This window comes from Asterias rubens, chromosome 11 (assembly GCF_902459465.1).
Source record: "Asterias rubens chromosome 11, eAstRub1.3, whole genome shotgun sequence".
Classification (NCBI taxonomy): Eukaryota; Metazoa; Echinodermata; class Asteroidea; order Forcipulatida; family Asteriidae; genus Asterias; species Asterias rubens.
In genome coordinates, this window is record NC_047072.1 from 17,996,030 (window position 1) to 18,015,082 (window position 19,053).

The following is a 19,053-nucleotide window of genomic DNA, read 5'->3' on the forward strand; positions in this document are numbered from 1 at the left end:
GCTCCGACGCAAAAACAAACTGTGCCCAAAACACGGAACAATTTCGGACGGGACAGACAAACGCAAAACAAAATCACAACATCTCACCCGTTGTCAGCACACTTTAAACACACAAAAATTACCACTGCCCGGTGGCAAGTTTCCCCCATTGAAGAAAAGCACTTCGACGTTGGCAATTTTGATGCCGGCCTACAGAAAAGAAAACTGCTGACTGGACATGTCCTTTTTGAAATGTTAATACCCACCGCAGAAATCCCACGTGCAAGGTGTTTCAGAGGCGTATCCCAAAAACCGGACTGTGATAGGGGCGGGGTCGACTCCGTAAATGAAGGGTTCGCTTTGCCCAAGCTTCCCCACCGCGATGTAACTGCCGTTGGTTTCGATCCAGAAGCCCCGTGGGTTAGAATCACTGAGTATTCCGGGAGTAGACACTGGGCCGACTGACCATTCACACGATTCGTCCTCACACCGCCCAATAGTTGACACCGTGTTGAGAGCTCCCCCGATAACTTTAACAAAACATGGCAGTTGAAGACATAATATGTTAATGGACTTTAAAAACTCACGGCCCGGGATTGATACGGATCATCGGTCGCCCCCCCCCCACCCCCGCACTGTTGGTAATTGCTCAAAATAGCCTAATTGTCAGCATAAAAACTTACTTGGTATAGCGAGCAATGGAAAGCTGTTTATAGTATACAAGTTGTGAGAAACGGCTCCCTCTGAAGTAATTTTATTTATTTATTTCTTATTTTACCCTGGGGAAACCTCTCTGTAAAACACTGCTTTTCAGAGGTGCCCAGCATCTAAAAAGTTTGACATAAGAATTTGAAAATGCAAATTGTATGCATATTATGTTGAGACACCAAGTGGAAGTACTGGTCTTTGACACTTTTTTTTTTTTACCAAAGGTGTCCAGTGCCTTTGACAACACAGTTCCCTCGGCAGTCAATTCCAATACTTTGGGGCTATAATATCGACTACCAACTCTCAAACAAAAATGGCTTACCTATTGTATACATCTTGCGGTCGCCTAATGACGTTTGGGACAGTCCAACGACGGCAGAACTCTCGGCTTGTACGGTGAATGTCACAACCCCTGGGCTCTGTACCTCCTGGTCAAAACGCATTGGTCCACCACTAAAACTTGATTTTTTGCAATCTGAAGAAGCATCATGATAACCTACAAAAAGGGAAGAACTTTTATTATTAGGCCAAATAAAAATTTAAAAAGTGCAAAGGTTGTGGGTTCGAATCCTACCCGAGTATTATGTCTGTGCTTGTTTTCATCATTCTATGTAAAAAGTTGATAAATTTGTCCAACGTAAAGCAGAAGTTACCGTGACCATTGAGGTGAAGCCATGCCGTGCTCATGATCAAAATCACCCGTAGAATTCCTTGGCTCCACATGCCCTTGGGTGCGCGTTGACATCGCCTGCTCGGTGGCAACTTGCTCCTTAAACGTCTTGGACTAGCCATAAGTTTTATAACTAAACTGAGTCGCTCATAAAGTAGACTCCACTTTAAATTTCCCTTGGATATACATCAAGGCAGAACGACAGTTCAACTTCAACTTTAACAAAAAGCTTCAATATACAGTGTAGGTCGATAGGCCTAGGCCAACATTCAGTTGCAATATTATAGAAGTTGTGAGTTGGCGGCAAAATCGTCGAGCATTAATGAGCCAGCTCGCTTGAGCCAGTGGCATGATATTGGGAAGGAAGTCGGTGACAGCTGGGCTGTTCCATTATCAGTGCAGGGAAGATTATTGCAATGTAGGGGGAAGGGTGATACATCCACATCTACATCTATGATAACTCTTGTCAAACCCTTTACCTTGTAGGACTTTTAAAAGGACCTATGGTATAAATGCAAACAAAAAGTAGTTAATGGCCAGGGCCCAATTTCATAGAGCTGCTTAAGCACAAAATTTTGCTTAAGCAAAACAAACCTTGCTTAGTAAAATCAGATTACCGGCCAAGACTCCATTCAATTGTTATGCTAAGTAAACAACAGCTAAATACCAGTCATAAGCAATGTATATGGCATGACATTTTGGCCAATAACATGTGTAAAACAAGCGAGCTATTTTCGTGCTTAAGGAAATTTTTTGCTTAAGCAGCTCTATGAAATTCGCCCCAGACGTTTCGACCCTAGCAGAGTCTGACTTGACTTAGTTACATTAGCTGGAAGTTGACTAAAGCATATGGTCGAAACGTCAAATAATAAACCGCTTATTTGATTAAAGCCAGTGGTTTCTTATCAAGAGAATATGTTTTTCATGGTGCTAGTGCAAATCCCACTTTGATATGAATAAGTATTAGACTGCATGACTTGCAATCACAAGGTGGTGGGTTCAAATCCTACAAAGCAGACACGGGATCATCATAGAAACACCATACAGTCAAATATTCACATTCACAATAGCAATTTTTATTCCACATATTTCAAAGAAATATCCCATACAAAGCAAACCACATAATTATTTTTAACTAAACACGTATATTTTGTGGACGGTTTTGAATATTTACAAAAGCAAAATGTGTTTAAAAGCGCAACTATTTACATCACACAAACATAAAATTAATAATGGAAAGCATTTGAAATATCTCTCATTAGTTTTACCATAAATAACTCACTCTCAATAAATGGTCACTCATTACTCGTTTCAATTTTTGATGGAACATAAAAGTACTTTGTAAGCAACAGGGTGGTGGAATAAACAGAAATAAATCCCTTTTCTTAGACAATTTGGTACATGGAAGTCTACCCCTTTAATGATTTTGGTCCTTCATAATGTCTCAGAGGACTGCAGATTTACGCACTTCCTCTCACTTATCCATTTTTGTTCTTTCTATAAATATGTTCAATTCAAGAAAACGGTCTACTTGTGACGACAAATTATTTGGAAGGGTGAATTTCTTATGCGCATAACATTTGTCACAACACACTTAATCTTGCTTCACAATGTGCTAATAGAGTGACACATTTGCGGTGTTACCATTGACAACAACAATGACACTGACAATGACACTGACAATGACAAGATAAATATTCACATTCTGATCCCCAGTTTTATAGAACTGCTTGAAAAGACAATACTGCTTTAAGGCAGTGGACACTATTGGTAATTACTCAAAATAATTGTTAGCATAAAACCTTTCTTGGTAAGGAGTAATGGGGAGAGGTTGATAGTATAAAACATTGTGAGAAACGGCTCCCTCTGAAGTGTCGTAGTTTTCGAGAAAGAAGTAACTTTCAACTAATTTGATTTCGAGACCTCAGATTTAGAATCAGAGGTCTCGAAATCAAGCATCTGAAAGCACACAACTGCGTGTGACAAGAGTGTCTTTTACTTTCATAGTTATCTCGCAACTCGGACAACCAATCGAGCTCAAATTTTCACAGGTTTGTTATTTTATACATATGTTGAGATACACCAAGTGAGAAAACTGGTCTTTGACAATGACCAATAGTGTCCACTGTCTTTAAACATTTTCTGCTAAGCAAAAATAAGAAGGTTACCAGTTACAGATACATTTGACTTGATAGACAACATTGAAATAAGGGCTACTGTTAAGCAGGGCCCAATTTCATGAAGCCTGCAAGCACAAAAATTTGCTTAGCATGAAATTTGTGCCCTGATAAAAACAAGATTACCACCCAAATTTTAATTTGTTGCATATTGCTTGTTACTGGCATTCAGCTGTTGTTTTGTTAACCTGAAAATCGCAGGGAAATTTGGTTGTTAATCTTCTTTTTATAAAGGAAGAAATTTCATGCTAAGCAAGTTTTTGTGCTTACAGGCTTTATGAAAATGGGCCCTGCCGTCACACAAATTTGGGAAAAGTGACCAAACGCAAACCATGTAGACTGTACTTTAAGTATTTTAATAACAATACCCATATTTTGGACGGTTTGAATATTCACAGGTGTGTTTAAAAGTGCAACTATTTACATAAAACAAACCTAAAATTGATAATTTAAAGCATTTGACACAGCTATTATAAGTTTTTACCATAAATAGTTCACTGTACAGGTACTCAAATTGGTCACTCACTCAACACTCCATTTAATTTTTGAAAAAAAAAAAATCTTTCTCGTAAGAAAAATAATAACGAGATAAAATTATGCATATCTTGGGGACAATCCTTTACAAAAGCATGACGTGGAATTTGTGAACATTTTACTTGGAGACCTGCTTTGATTGCGATTTTGTTGGTAAAATATTCTAGGAGATTGCAGCAACAGAAATTTTCTTCAAAGAACAATCAGGAAGTAGGAATGGAAGATTTTAATTTGGGGAAGTTACATACAAAAAAAATAATAATATCTTATTTTTCATTATTCTGTTTGTGACAATGAGTTTGACACTATTAATAGACACTGCTCTAGAATTGCAAAGGTTGTGGGTTCAAATCCCTTGAATCCCACCCGAGTATTATGCTTCTGATTTTCTTCCCAGAACTCTGGTAAGTACTGAGTATACAGTGATAACACACATCAGTGTGTATGGGTAAAACCCAAAATTAATATTCTTTATCCCGATGCAAATTTCCATCTATTATAAAAAACAAAACAAGCTGGCACCTTGGGTGTGCTGTGCACATTTCAATACCACACATTACAGTTACTAGACAAAGATGGCCCTCAAGGGGCCTCACCGCCGATGGGTACCAAGTCTGCCTGGTGTTGCTCCACCCTGTTTAGAAGCTGCGCCGCCACGGGGCAGAATTCCGTCCGCCAGTTTGACCTCATGAAGTCCATGGTCTCGGGGTCCCAGTCCACTCCCTCTGGAGCCTCCATTGCCGTGTCTTCATCTGGATAGAAACATATTTCAAACAAATATATTTTAAATTATATAATACTATAATGAGTGGGGTAGATGGCCTAAGCTTTGGATCCAAACGGGACCTTCTTCTGTTAATTATATCATATTCCTAAATTATATAACATTATATATGATCCTATTATTCTTTAATTGTCTATAGTTAGTGGCATCCTAATGCAACTTGCTCTCTAATCCTACCCTTTCATGTTTCCCTGCATTGTAATACCTACAATGCATTTACTACTTTAATGGTCCAGTAATCCATCCTTTCATACATTTTGGATCGAAAGCTAAGGCCATCTACCCTATTCATATTCACACATGTAATGGCTTCTTATAGCACTAAAATCCATCACCAATCATGTATAATATTTCAAAGCTTATCATGGCCCCCAAAAAATACTTCAAAAATCTTACCAAGAAAATCTGCCAGTTTATCGATGAGGTTTCCTGCTTCCTGCTCCCCGAAGCACTCGACGGAGTTTGTGATGTTTTCGCTGTAGTTCCATAACATCTTACAGACCATGCTGGCAAGCTGCCAATCCGATCGACCAAAGTCAACCAAGACATCCGTTAATCTGGAGAGGGGGATCGGAGGGGGGGGGGGGGGGGGGGGAAGTAACAAGTTTGTTAAAAGAGCAATAAAAGAGCACCATGCAAAGTTTCAAATCCTACTTAGCAATAAAAATGTTTTACTTAGATGCGATATTGGAATCCCAGCCTGATACATGTTAATGCACCACCCAGGCAGCTCCGATCGACGCCAAACGTCTTCACATTCAACCTTTGCGCCACTCAATCCTTCTCATACTCTTCCCAATCCTTCTCATACTCTGGACAAGCACTATTGAATGAACCCCCCCCCCCCAATCTCTGACAAATGACTACATATGCCATCTTCAAAACTCGTTTGTGCAACTTGTGTTTTCGTCTTTGTATCTCATTGTATTTAAAAGAAGTTCAATCTGCATCGGGGATAAAGAATATTGATAAGATTTTACCCTAACATTGAGGTGTGATAGCACTATATACTCAGTACTTTCCCAAGTTCTGAGAAAAAATTAAGTTTCTGTTAATTAATATCTCCATGTAGGCCAACTTGCTCCGGCATCTCTCCTGCGCCAGGAGTATCTTTTACAAGTTTTAGACAGACATGGCAAATAATAAATGGTCTTTATTATTACAACTATGTCAGTGAATGCTTCTAAACATTTCTAGAGGACTTACTTTTTGATTCCGCCCTCCTTTTTGAGTACCGGCCTCCTATGTTCATCTGCCATCATATTAATGAGCACCCCACACGCGGTGTAAACGATCTCCATGTTGCCTGCGTCAAGTAACGTCACCATCATCTCATCCACTATAGTAAATAAATGAATTATTCATGAGGAGGCTGGAATGCCTGGCTGTAATTGGTTGAACAGAGGTAATCTGATTTGCTTGATTACCTACTGTTGGTTAGTACATCAGAGACCTTGATTGCATATTGATGTCACATGGATCTCCAGCCTCATCCATTATTCATGAAGAATTTGGAATGCCTGGCTGTAATTGGTTGATGGATGATCAGCTGATATGCATAATAACTTAATATTGGTAAATACGTCAGAGACCTTATTTGCATATTGATGCCACATGTTGCAAGAAGCTTGCCAGCTCTTGTAGTCTGTTTCTAAGCTGGTAGTTGCCAGATTTTAAGCTGAGTTAACTGAATTAAATCTGTATTTTAATTAAAACCACTCCAGTCGCAAAGTAAGGGCTCATCTTTGCAACCGACAACTTGTGAAATAAAAAAAGGATGTTGGCTTTTGTAGCCCACTGCATAAATTTTGTGTTTACACAAGGCTGTTTCACTTCTCCTGTTTTGACTCTTCAAACACACAGCCCTAACCACATACTGACACAGGACGAGAATTACAAGAAGTATGAGTAGATTTACCTTTTTTGGATGTCAAGAAATCTCTGACTTCAACAGTGCGGGACAGATTGCCAAAAACTCTGGACGCTTCTATCATGGCTTCCATGTTATCGTTCATCAGTAACTTCAGCACCACTGCATAAAGAGATTGATAATAATAACAGTCGTAACTAGTTTTTATATAAGGGATTTGAGGCATTGCATGGTGAGGTATCAATTTTGTTTGCAGTAACACCATGTGTGTATCTACTTGCCAGGTAGATTTTGTTGTGTAGAGAACTGTCATGCTTTACATTCTACTACAGCGGAGCAGGTTTCTTCTGATTTCGGAAGACTTTTCAGTTCTAAAGAGAACTGTCCTGCTTTTTAAACTACTACCTGGGCGAAAGGGAGAAAAATTGGCCGGGAGTACTACTTAAGCTCATTAAGGATCAATATTAACTTCACTACCGCGGAGTGCGTTCTTAATTGGTCTCAAGGTTTCGAAAAAACAAAGTGCCTAATATTAGAGCAGTAAGACACTGCTGTAATATTGCAAAAGTCGTGGGTTAAAATCCAACCCAAGTAATATGTATGTGATTTTTTTTCACAGAGCTCGGGAAAGTACAGTGCTTAGACACAACGTTACATATGGGTAAAACCAAAATTAACATGATAATTAATAAAAATTTGGGGGGCTAATCATCCTTACTCGCAGCTAAGAGCTGAATTGCAAAGGATGCGGCTACAACGTGTTCGAGAAGCAGGCATGCAAGGGCGCATTCAGCTGCCAGCCACATCAACCCATTATGACCACGAAGCACAGCCAAGATCGAAAGTGTTTGATTTTTTAGGAAAACCGGCTAGTCTGGAAAACTCAACTCACATATGGCCCGACCGGGAATCGAACAGGGTCACCTTGGTGAGAGGCGAGCCCTTTCCGCACAAGCCAACCGTTCCACCAGATCTCAAAATCGTTTCACATTTTGCAAAATAAAAAGTACCAAACAAAAAAATACTCACGTCTGGAAATTTCTGCTTGTCTCTCCACAATACAGCTACCGATGACGTCATAAAACGATAGATTATTGATTGTGATCACTGTGTTCAAAACTAACTCCTCGCTGGTACGAATGTCTTTATATTCTGTTTCAAAAGAAATATAAAATTAAGCAAAAACAAAAATTATATTAATGTCAAGTTCAGTTTTGTGATGGTCTCATTTTAATAATAATAGTGGCTCCTTACATAGCACTCAAATCTGTCAATCAGTGAAGCTCATGGCGCTCCAACATTCAGTATCTTTCCTGAATTTACAAAGGGATATTTTTTTAAGAATAAATTAAAATAACTTGAGGGTACAACCACATAAATTTGTTTATGCCACTCAAATCCAATGTTGTTTTGATTGAAAATCGTCAAAATGCAGGGTCGAACATAAAAGTAGAACATGTTTTTGAAATATGGCTGCTTTTTGTTTAATTTTGGTTGAGCCCCACTTTTAGGTCACGAACCCGATTGTCTGCAATACCTTGAACTGGACTTCTCAGCCACAACATCCCACATTCAACCCTTTGAAGCACCAAGGGTACTGAACTTTTTGAATCCCCCCTCCCCTCCCCCGGCGTGGCTCTAAAACATTTCTCACCGAGTATCTGCATAAGTTGATCCACGCAGTTCTCATTTGATGCTATAAGCGGCCCGATGTCTTGGTTGATAGAGAGATTGGCAATGACTCTAATCAACTTAATCAACACGTCTTCAACGAGGCTTGCTGAGTTCTCATACTCGACATCCCCGTCTGGAGACTTGGCCGGCTCCGCAGAACCAGATTTTGATTTCTAGAATATGAAAATATTTTCGTTGATAATGTTAATTAAAGACACTGGACATGATTGGTAATTGTCAAAGACTAGCCTTCACATTTGGTGAATCTCCATTGTAACACCATGGCAAACACCTCGGCTAACAGCAGCTCCTTTCAGGATAAGTGTAACTGTGGCGTGTCATGGTGGAGCGGTTAAGAGCACCGGATTCAAGCTTGATCAGCAGAGTGTGGGTTCGAATCTCGGTTGTGACACTTGCTACATAAAATTGGGGAGGTAGTGCTTTCTGCTCTACCAGCCAGGCTTCGAATTGATGATACCCAAGCCTACATCCGTATTGACTGTAAAAGGGGTAACCCTGTTTCAGCCCTAGGAGTAGGTGGCAACGGCCTCTGGACAAAAATAATTGTTGCCAACACCTAGAAGTGGCCTTCAGGCATTGTGTGTCTGGCGACAAAAAAAACTGTGTTCTTTGCATGCATTACACAGCGCAAATTGTTTTATACCTCTCAAAGATGAAATTCCATCGCTGAGTGCTAAGCACATTTCTCCACAAACAAAAGTTCAAACTTATACCTGTAAACTTTTAACAAAGTGATGTCGTAGAACATTCAAGATGACTTCCATGGCGTTCTCTGCGTTGAACAAACAATATCTGAAGTCGTCGTTCTTGGCCGTAAGATTCCCCAGGGCAAAGCTCAGTCTGACGACGGTATAACTTTGGTCTTGGTATCGACTGAGTAGAGCCAAGATGGACTGAAACGCTGTTGGGTACTCGCCTAAGACAGTGCAACACTCAGGGTTGAGGGTCAGTTTACTGTTGAGCAAAAAATCAAACAAGTTTTTCGAAAAAGGGTTTTGATACCTTTTGTAAATCAAGTTTTGGGCCATGACATGAATCCTTACTCAAGGTAAATGAAGATAGTAGTAATATAATGTATATGTGTTGATATTCTGTTCATTTGCTTAGATGTAGAAAACACAGGCCATTCCAACAGCTTTATTCCACGTACTGCATCACTTTGGAACTCCATGCCTGGTGGATGTTTCCTTCCATCCTACAATCTTGACTGTTTTAAAAGGAATATCAGTTCAATAAATCAATGTATCAATAAACAATCTTTCTTCTTGTAGCCCCATGCCAAGAGTGGCTTTTAGCCTTGATTGGGGCGAACTTTCATACAGGCCTGGAATTTCATCTTTTAGAGGGCAAGGCAATTTTCATTTTGAAAAGGGCACCTCCATTGGAAAATCTTAAAGTCTATGGGAATTTTTGAAAGGGCACCAAGGTCAAGACAAGGGCAACTTGAAATTCCAGGCCTGTTCATACAAAAAATAATAATAATAACAAATTACAAAATCACAAAATACCTGAATATTCTAGCGACGTGCATCATGGTTTCGGAGTCGCTCGGGTACAAGTCCATGGAGCGACAAATCTCCGGAATGGCATTATGGGAAATGAAGAGTGCGTAATGGTCCTTGTGGTCCACGAAGTTACGCATCGTTGCGATGAGCTGGAGCATGATCCCTGCTGACCCCTTGGCTAGCTTGCCGCCATGAGAGTTCTGTGTGGGAGAGAGAAAATGATTGCGATAGAAATAAGAACAACAGCAGTGGGCCTTGGTCCTCCCCTATAGTGTCGAGGTCGAAACCCCATGAACCATGAACCTGCTGGGTGTTACATTTCATTAGATTAACAGAGCTTGTGTAATGGGCCGGGAAAAACGCCCAACATCGTGGCCGAGCGATCTAGTTCAACACACCCAAGCTCTGGTGCTGTCAGCAGCAGAGTGTGGGTTCGAGCCCTTGAGCAAGACACTTAACCATAATTGATTCGTTAAAAGTTGGGAAGGTAGAGCAGCAGCCAGGCTCCTAGTGGATGATACCCAAGCCTACATCCTTAAGGACTGTGAAGGGGGTAACCCTGTTTCAGCCCTAGGAGTAGGTGGCTCCTAGTGGATGATACCCAAGCCTACATCCTTAAGGACTGTGAAGGGGATAACCCTGTTTCAGCCCTAGGAGTAGGTGGCTCCTAGTGGATGATACCCATGCCTACATTCTTAATGACTGTGAAGGGGGTAACCCTGTTTCAGCCCCAGGAGTAGATGGCATTGTGCCTCCTGGTGCCAGTTAAGTAAATCTCTTGCCTTGAAGTGGCTGTCCATAAGCCTTTTTGAGGTATGGCAGACACAATAGGAGTGCACTGTTTAGTTTAGTTTCACCTGACGTCATCATCAGAAAAATCTTGAATGCACCATACTGGTGGGCAATTTCACTGTGCGTTTTCATATATAACTCTAGGCATAGAGTATGCTGTGCGTTATGCAGTGAAGTGCGCATTTTAGGCGACGCGGCGTTAATACACGTAAACCTAACTGCCCACCAACATGGTGAGCGTGGCATCAGTCACCGCATGTGACGCGCGTGCAAGGGGTCAATACAGACAAGTATACCCAAACCTAATAGTGTTGTAGCATTGTGTACGCCGTATCACAAAAATGCTTAAGGCCTTGTGATGCCAGTTGATCTCTTGTATAACCAAAATTGTAAATTTGTTTTTAAATATCTTTACTTACCGCTTCATTGACTGACTTCATGATCCTCATAACATGCTCGATAGTTCCAAGTTGGACAAAGCGTTCCAGAACCTTGTAGTGGTTCTGAGTCAGGAACCTGACTGAACCAACGAGGTAGACTAGAAGCTCATGGGACTGCGTCTTGAAGTCTAGATCGCTCATTAGAGCAACGATCAAATCTGCAGAGAAAGGGGGAGTAGAAGAGAAGTTTACACAATTGTCATGCCTTCTTAATAATAATAATAATAATTTGGGGGGCTAACCATCCTTACTCGCAGCTAAGAGCTGAATTGCAAAGGACGCGGCTACAACGTGTTCGAGAAGCAGGCATGCAAGGGCGCATTCAGCTGCCAGCCACATCAACCCATTATGACCACGGAGCACAGCCAAGATCGAAAGTGTTTGATTTTTTCCTGAGGGAGGAAAACCGGATAGTCTGGAAAACCCTCGTGGCACAGCAGAGAACCAACGCACAACTCAACTCACATATGGCCCCGACCGGGAATCGAACTGGGGTCACCTTGGTGAGAGGCGAGCGCCTTAAGCACAAGCCAACCGTGCCACCTGGTTCTTACAATAACAACTAGTTCTTATATAGCGCATTCTACAATAAAGTATCAATGGTGCACTTTACATTGATCTTCATGATTACATCCGTGCATGTCCAGCCCACAGGCGTTGCTCAATGGCTACATTTTGGGTTTTTTTTTTTTGATTTTTTTTGTCAGATTTTTGGCCGATTTGACCCAAAAATTTTGATTTAAAATTAAATAGGTATTTTGATAGGGGTCGAGAAAGTTACAAGCTTTCATTTGAGCCATTGCTCAAAAAAGTTGGCCAATTATTAGTAATAGTGAAATAAAGTGTTCAAAATTAGTTTTTGTCGGGATCACGACAATATAATCACGTGGCCAATGCTTATGTGTTTTATAAGAACCGTTTTAAATTGTTATCATGGTTCCTGACCATTAAAAGTAAAAACTTTTTTTCGTAAGAGTGGGTGACACTCTTTGAAAAACCATTCACTCAAAAAAATCTAATTTTTAATGTTTGGGGCCAAAAATCTGACATAGCATCTTTAATTGTTTGTTTCAATTAATCAGCATGTTGAATGTCTTGGTGAAGTTGGTTCAATCCAATATCAACCATCCTCAGGTCATCAGAGAGTTGCTGTTGGTAGGTGCACATTAGTGCTCCCCCGCTACGATCGGGGTCAGTCCAGGAGTAATGAGAGAGGAGTGTCATGACTTAACATTAGTACCCTTAATTGTTTTTTTGAATCTCTCTCTCTAAAACCACATCCCTTTGAAGGTAATTGTTTCTCAAAATGTTATACACTGGTTTTCAACCAAAGTTATACCCTCCCTTTTGAGCCATTATACACTTTCGGAGCAAAAATAAAAATAAAAGCTTTACAAATAACTTACAGGCTTTACAGAAGTCAGTGGTCAAAGACTTCTCTTGAAATATTATTCCATGAAATGCTTTACTTTTTGAGAAAACATTATAACAATATTCAATTCTCGATAGCGAGAATTACAGATTTATTTTAAACACATGTCATGACACGGCGAAACGTGCGGAAACAAGGGTGGGTTTTTCCCGTTATTTTCTCCCGACTCCGATGACCAATTTTATATAGAAGTTGTGATACACGAAGTGTGGGCCTTTAGACAAAACTGTTTACAGAATGTGTCCAATGGCTTTAAGACACATTTGATTTGGTAACATCACCCTATGCCAGCTTAAAAGGACCTTTGTGAAAGACAAAGTTGTGACCAAAGTAAAACATAAGAAGTCAGGTTGGAAGTCTTCAAACTATTATTTCTTTGATTTATTTTTTCAATTTTCTACAGACTAAAATATATGACAAACTATAGTTTGTCGACTTCCACTATCTTGAGGAGCTAATGTCACCTGTCCACCCTCAAGCGATATAACATTTGTATATTTATGCTTACCCACAATGTTGTGTTCCATAAATAGCAGATCATTGTTGTTGTCCTTGCTAACTTTCAAGATGAGTTTACTCAAAGTGTTTAAGTTACTTCCATTTACACCAAGCTGAAAAAAAGAAACCAATAAAGAAATATATATATTGGAAAGCATTGCCTCCGAAACACTGCAGCCTGCATCGTGGCACTGTCTAGAAAATCCTGTTCTATCACAAGCAACATCACTGGCTCCCTATCTCTCAACGAATCATCTTCAAGCTGATGCTCATTGTCGACAAAGCACTTAAATACACCGGACACTATTGGTAATTGTCAAAGACCAGTCTCCTAACTTGGTGTATCCCATCATAACCATAAAATAACAAGACTGTGAACATTTGGGCTCAATTGGTCATCGAAGTTACGAGAAAATTATGAAAGAAAAAACACCCTTGTTGGACGAATTTGTGTGCTTTCAGATAAGAATAAAAGACTTCTAGCTAGAAGTCTTTTATTATTTTAGTGAGAAATTACCTCTTTCTAAAAAACTACATTACTTCAGAGGGAGTCGTTTCCCACAATGTTTTATACTATCAACAGCTCCCCAATGCTGGTTACCAAGTCATTTTTTAATATAATATTTGTTTTGAGTAATAACCAAACGTGTACCTTCCCTTTAATGGGAAGGCTTCCAATATCTCATAACTACTTCTTAATCCATATATTATTATTAATTATCAATAATACTCACTGCCATCATGAGCCTGGCAGACTGCAGTTGCACCCTGGGATTGCTGACATCGGTTAACTTAAATATCGACCGCAGCGCTGTTCTCCGTCGCTTGCAGGCCCTGCCGAACATTGATCCCTCTTCAAGTACGTCATAGAGGGCACTGCAGGCTGCGCATAACCGCTCCTCTTCTGCTTCTGGTACTTTGCCTGTTGAATAAAGGACTCAGTGTAATCAGGAACTTAATTTTGTCCTTACTGCAAAGTATACGTTTGGTTTTTGGAACCCTTCAATTGTCTTAATCCTACAAAAAAAAACACCCTTGTCACACGAAGTTGTGTGCTTTCAGATGCTTGATTTCTAGACCTCAAATTCTAAATCTGAGGTCTCGAAATCAAATACGTGGAAAATTACTTCTTTCTCAAAAACTACATTACTTCAGAGGGAGCCGTTTCTCACAATGTTTTATACTATCAGCCTCTCCCCATTACTTGTTACCGAGAAAGGTTTTATGCCAATAATTATTTTGAGTAATTACCAATAGTGTCCACTGCCTTCAAAGGTCAATTCATTCAAATAGATTTACAAAGAAATACTTAAAAGGAACTAACCTATATGTTCCGGAACCATTCCCTCCAGTACTGGGCTGACCTTCGTATTCCAATAGAGGGCCTCCTCCGGCGTCTCTTCTTCCCTACTACTACCCCCAGATCGACTCCCGCTGGAGACTCGGTCGCTAACATAGCCACTCTCAGCCCTCGCTGACGTGCTGCTGGAAACCCGAGATCTGTAAAATCAAAATAATAACAATAATACTTGTTCTTATATAGACCTTTACCTCATCCTAAAGCGCTAAGTATTTTTTCCTGCAACCTATGTGATCAAACAAGGAGCACTGGAGTGAACCCCTTTCTTTTTGCACTGTTCTTTAAAAGAATTGTTTTAATCCAAACCTTAAAAATGTAAACGTGTAACCGATTGATTAGTCAGTTAAACGTTTAACCACGTTACCATCACAGGCTTAATAATAATTTAGGGGGCTAACCATCCTTATTCGCAGCTAAGAGCTGAATTGTGAAGGCACGGCTACAACATGTTCGAGAAGCAGGCACGCAAGGGTGCCTTTTGCTGCCAGCCACGTCAACCCATAATGACCACGGAGCACCGCCAAGATCGAAAGTGTTTGATTTTTTACGAGGGAGGAAAACCGGATGGTCTGGAAAACCCTCGTGTAACAGCAGAGAAAAACCAACGCACAACTCAACTCACATTGCCCTGGTCGGGAATCAAACCAGGGTCACCTTGGTGAGAGGCGAGCGCTTTAAGCAAAAGCCAACCATGCCACAAAAAGGCTTAGTTGTACTATTGAATTGTTTATAAATATTTCTTACTTCTCTCTATGGACTGGTACACTGTCTGCAGATTTTACTCTCGGCATCCCGTCTTCAGACGGGGGCTTCGTCCTCTCCTTTGGCCCACTGTGGACCCTCCTCTGAAGGAGCTCCTGATGAGTCGGGGACGGAAGAGGGTTGGATAGCTGCCTCTCTAAGGGTTGGGGTAAAATTTGAACTGCAAAAGAAAAAGTAGATACACATATGGTGTTACCACAAACTAAATATATACTGATAGGTATGCAATACCTCAAATTCCATATGCAACGACTTTCGGTAAACAGATTTGTGGAGAGTTGGGAGTTGGGAGAGTTGGGAGAAAATAATGGGAAAACCCACCCTTGTTTCTGCACGTTTCGCCGTGGCATGACATGTGTTTAAAATAAATCTGTAATTCTCGATAACGAGAAATGATATTGTTTTCTCAAAAAGTAAAGCAGTTCATGGAATAATATTTCAAGAGAAGTCTTTCACCATTACCTGCTGTAAACCCTGTCAGTTATTTGTAAATCTTTTCTTTTTTTCCTGTTCCGAAAGAGTATAATGGCTTTAAACAAACTGAATGATAGCAGTAGAATGTTAGTCCAGAGGTTATTGGTTTGAGTTTCAAAACCAAATTGATAACTAAATACTTCGTTGTTATTTTGGGCACTTGTCCTAGTAGCTAGATTGTGGCCCTTTACAACAGCATTATCCCTGCTCATTGGGCATACCTATACCATTCCTCTAACGTTCTCAACTCCCAAGGAGCATACAACCCCAAGCTTCTATAATTAGCACTAACGGGTTGTTATTCCAACACACTACTGTCCCAGTGGTTCAACTTCATCAGTAACATCGAGGTCACCCACAGGACAGGACTGCCCACCATCAACTACCAAATCCAACGTCGCCGCACCGCCTTCTTCGGTCACGTCGCTCGCCTGGCTGACAACATCCCAGCCAAAAGTGCTCTGGGCATCGCCGTCGATTCCAGGCGAGGTAATCCACCAGGTCCCGGCTGGAAGAGACCCCGCGGTCGTCCCAGGTCATCCTGGCAAGAACAACTGGGTCGGCCCAGCGTGATTGACGGCATGTGGGACGAAGCTGTAGGACGTGGACACAGGAGATCGGCGCGACGGACCTTTGCTGTCTATGCGGACGATTGATTGATTGACTGTCCCAGCCCTCTCAGCTTCCCATTTATACCCCAAAATATTTGTTAAGTGAGAAGCAGAAACCCCTTGAAAAAGTACCATGCAGCTACCACATTCAGGATTTTGGGGGAACCAGTACTACAGATCTTCTCAGCTCATACAATCCTCCTCGAAAACTCCGGTCTTATAATTCTAGCCTCCTTCTTGAGCCCATTTCCAAACATTCATGGGGAGACCGATCTTTTTCACATGCTGCCCCTCGTCTATGGAACAAACTGCCTGCACTAGTAAAATCATCCGTTTCTTTGACCCAATTTAAAAAACAACACATCTCTTCAAACAGGCATTTGATTCAATGGTTTAATTATTGTTATTTTTGTTACCTTTTAGGATGTTTTTTCTTAAATATTGCATTTGTATTATTGTATTCTATACCACATGTTCTAGATTTCTCTCACCTTAGGTTTACATTTTAATTTGTGTTGTTGTTATTGTATATTAATTAATGCTATTGTTTGTATTTTAGCGCCATGAGCACTTCTGTGGATTTGTGCACTTTATAAGTTTTCATTATCATTACATATACACGCCTTCAGAGCCTAATCAACCAATCAAATCATTGGAATGGTAAACCCAAAGCCTGTCAAATTCCTGGCCCCTGAATGTGTTTTAGGCTGGTACCTCACCTGCAAGACCATCTTGACTAAGGGCGCTCTTCAACTTGGTGTGCATCCGTCGCTTTCCGGACGTTGCTCGGGTTGAATCCAGAGGTGGGGGCTTTGGGGGTTTGGCCAGATGGGGAACGTATTCAGCGCTGGAAGAGGGGGATACTGGACTGATGGATTGGCTTGGCATCTACAGAACAGGGACGAGATTGGAGGAAAAAGAAAAATCGTGAAAATTTTATAACAGTTTTATCTAATGTACTCCTGCGCACAGTTGTGCTGCCTTATAAAACCTGCGCAGATGGCTGGTTTCAAATGGTTTTAAAAACTAGCTTACACACTAGTATGTTATAACAAAAAGCGGTAAATATTTAAGGAGCTTAATAAAAAACACTTACATGTTCAAGAGGGGTAAGCCTTGTTCCAGATGATGGTCGAGAATCGCTGCCATCAAAATGCCGAGCACCCAGGCTGGAAAAAAAAAAATGTAATAGAGAATTTTCATTTTGGTTTTACCTATACACACCAATATGTTATAATAGTACTGTATACTCACTTCTTTTACAGGCATTACACAACAGCTTAAAAGTATCCCATCCGAAAGACGAACCAGTAAGCCTAATGGTTAAGTATCTTGCTTAAGGACACAAGTGTCAGGAGCAAAACTCAAAACCCTTACTCTGCTGATCAGAAACACCAGAGCTTGAGTCCAGTGCTCTTGTCCATGACAGGTCACATATAAAGCACTGTATTATTACCATTCTTATATAGTTCTAGCAACTTATCAAAGGTAAACAAACCTAAATGCAGAAGGAGGTCTGTCATTTGGACTTCGCGGAACACTTCCACTAAAAAGTGTCCGTTTATCTTCCAACGGCGTGAATGGTCGCTTTGTGCGTACTGTGCGTAGTGACGACCGGGCTTCCTTGATGATGTCAGAGCTTGTTGTGACGTCAGCAGGTTTCTCATAAAAGGCTTTGGGTTCCTTGGGCCGCCTTCTATTCTGCCCAGTCTTGTTCACTTGAGCCATGGTGCGATACTACCTGCAGGCTACAATTAAATAGGAAAACAAAATTGAAACTCTATAGGGAAGGTATGTTTGGTTATAATAAATCTTAAAATTAAGGGCAACATAATAAGCTTTACTTATTTAGTGAGACAATACACACCTTACTAAGTAAGTGATCGTTTTTCAAAGAGCAGCTATTTTTATTTCCACATTTTAAATAAATCATCGGTTTTTACATTTTTGTAGGAGAAGTTTTCGTATGGCGTCACCACTTTTTCATTCGATATGAAATAATATAGAATCTAATTTACCTCAATGAGATATCCCTTTTTGGAAAAATTAGTGAAAAAGTGGTGGTGCCATACGGAAAGTTATCCTTTTTGTACCTGACATGTTTTTAACTTAAATGTATTCCTGGGAGAAAACAAACACAATGTCTGGCACTCAACTTGTCACAGTGAGTGAAGCACACACAAGCACAGCTTTCTTGATTGGTTGTTGTTGCATTTTTAGTTTACCTTGCTTGTTCTGTTGTTTATAATTTCTAAATTAGAAAAGGCAGTCTCTAACTTCAGACTTAACTTCAGGTTAACTTCCTACACCCTCGGCCTCGACGTCAAGTTGCATCTGTACAATGACCAAGTGACCATGTACATTTTCCCAATAGCAATGGCAATGCAAATGATCAAATCAAACACAAACACCAACGACCCGACGTTTTTCATTCACACACAATCCAGTGAAGTTTTGTCTGACAGCGATAACACCAACAAAACAAGACCATTAATTTACGTAAATATCGCAACTGACGGTCACTAATTCTCAAATAAAACAAACCCTTAGATGTTACGGAAAAGGGTAACAGGCTAACAAACGAGATCGCATTCAGAAAAATGTGTTATTTCGGCGGTTTTTTTATGCTTACCTTCCTGAGCCGACATCGGAAAAATGTTAGCGTTCATAGCTACGGAACAGCGCCCTCTGTTGTCAGAAAAGACATCACAGGCTGCCGTTCAAATAAGTTAATTAATTGCTTTTTCCTTCTTTTTAATAGG

General features: G+C 40.5%; 1 protein-coding gene across 1 annotated transcript; it reads right to left on the reverse strand.

Annotated features, from left to right (window-relative positions):
• Positions 1-3,641: 3,641 nt before the first annotated feature.
• Positions 3,642-18,973, reverse strand: LOC117297004 (armadillo repeat-containing protein 2-like). The gene is made up of 17 exons (XM_033780121.1): positions 18,924-18,973; positions 17,790-18,039; positions 17,388-17,460; positions 17,011-17,179; positions 15,189-15,366; positions 14,409-14,584; positions 13,819-14,006; positions 13,095-13,197; positions 11,134-11,312; positions 9,926-10,122; positions 9,131-9,371; positions 8,377-8,569; positions 7,752-7,874; positions 6,771-6,884; positions 6,059-6,191; positions 5,249-5,409; positions 3,642-4,820 (listed from the first exon to the last, which is right to left on the reverse strand). Exons 2-17 carry the CDS (start codon positions 18,017-18,019, stop codon positions 4,651-4,653), a joined length of 2,628 nt encoding a protein of 875 aa, XP_033636012.1. The 5' UTR covers positions 18,020-18,039; positions 18,924-18,973; the 3' UTR covers positions 3,642-4,650.
• Between the last annotated feature and the right edge of the window lie 80 nt (positions 18,974-19,053).

What these genes read in the sequence shown, in the direction of transcription:
- LOC117297004 (XM_033780121.1), bottom strand. Translation starts at nt 18,019, where the DNA reads ATGGCTCAAGTGAACAAGACTGGGCAGAATAGAAGGCGGCCCAAGGAA. An exon ending in TGAAGTCAGTCAATGAAGCG is followed by an intron (nt 10,123 to 11,133) that starts GTAAGTAAAGAT and finishes TCTCCCACACAG; the next exon opens with AACTCTCATGGCGGCAAGCT. An exon ending in TCAACTTATGCAGATACTCG is followed by an intron (nt 7,875 to 8,376) that starts GTGAGAAATGTT and finishes CTTTTGAAACAG; the next exon opens with AATATAAAGACATTCGTACC.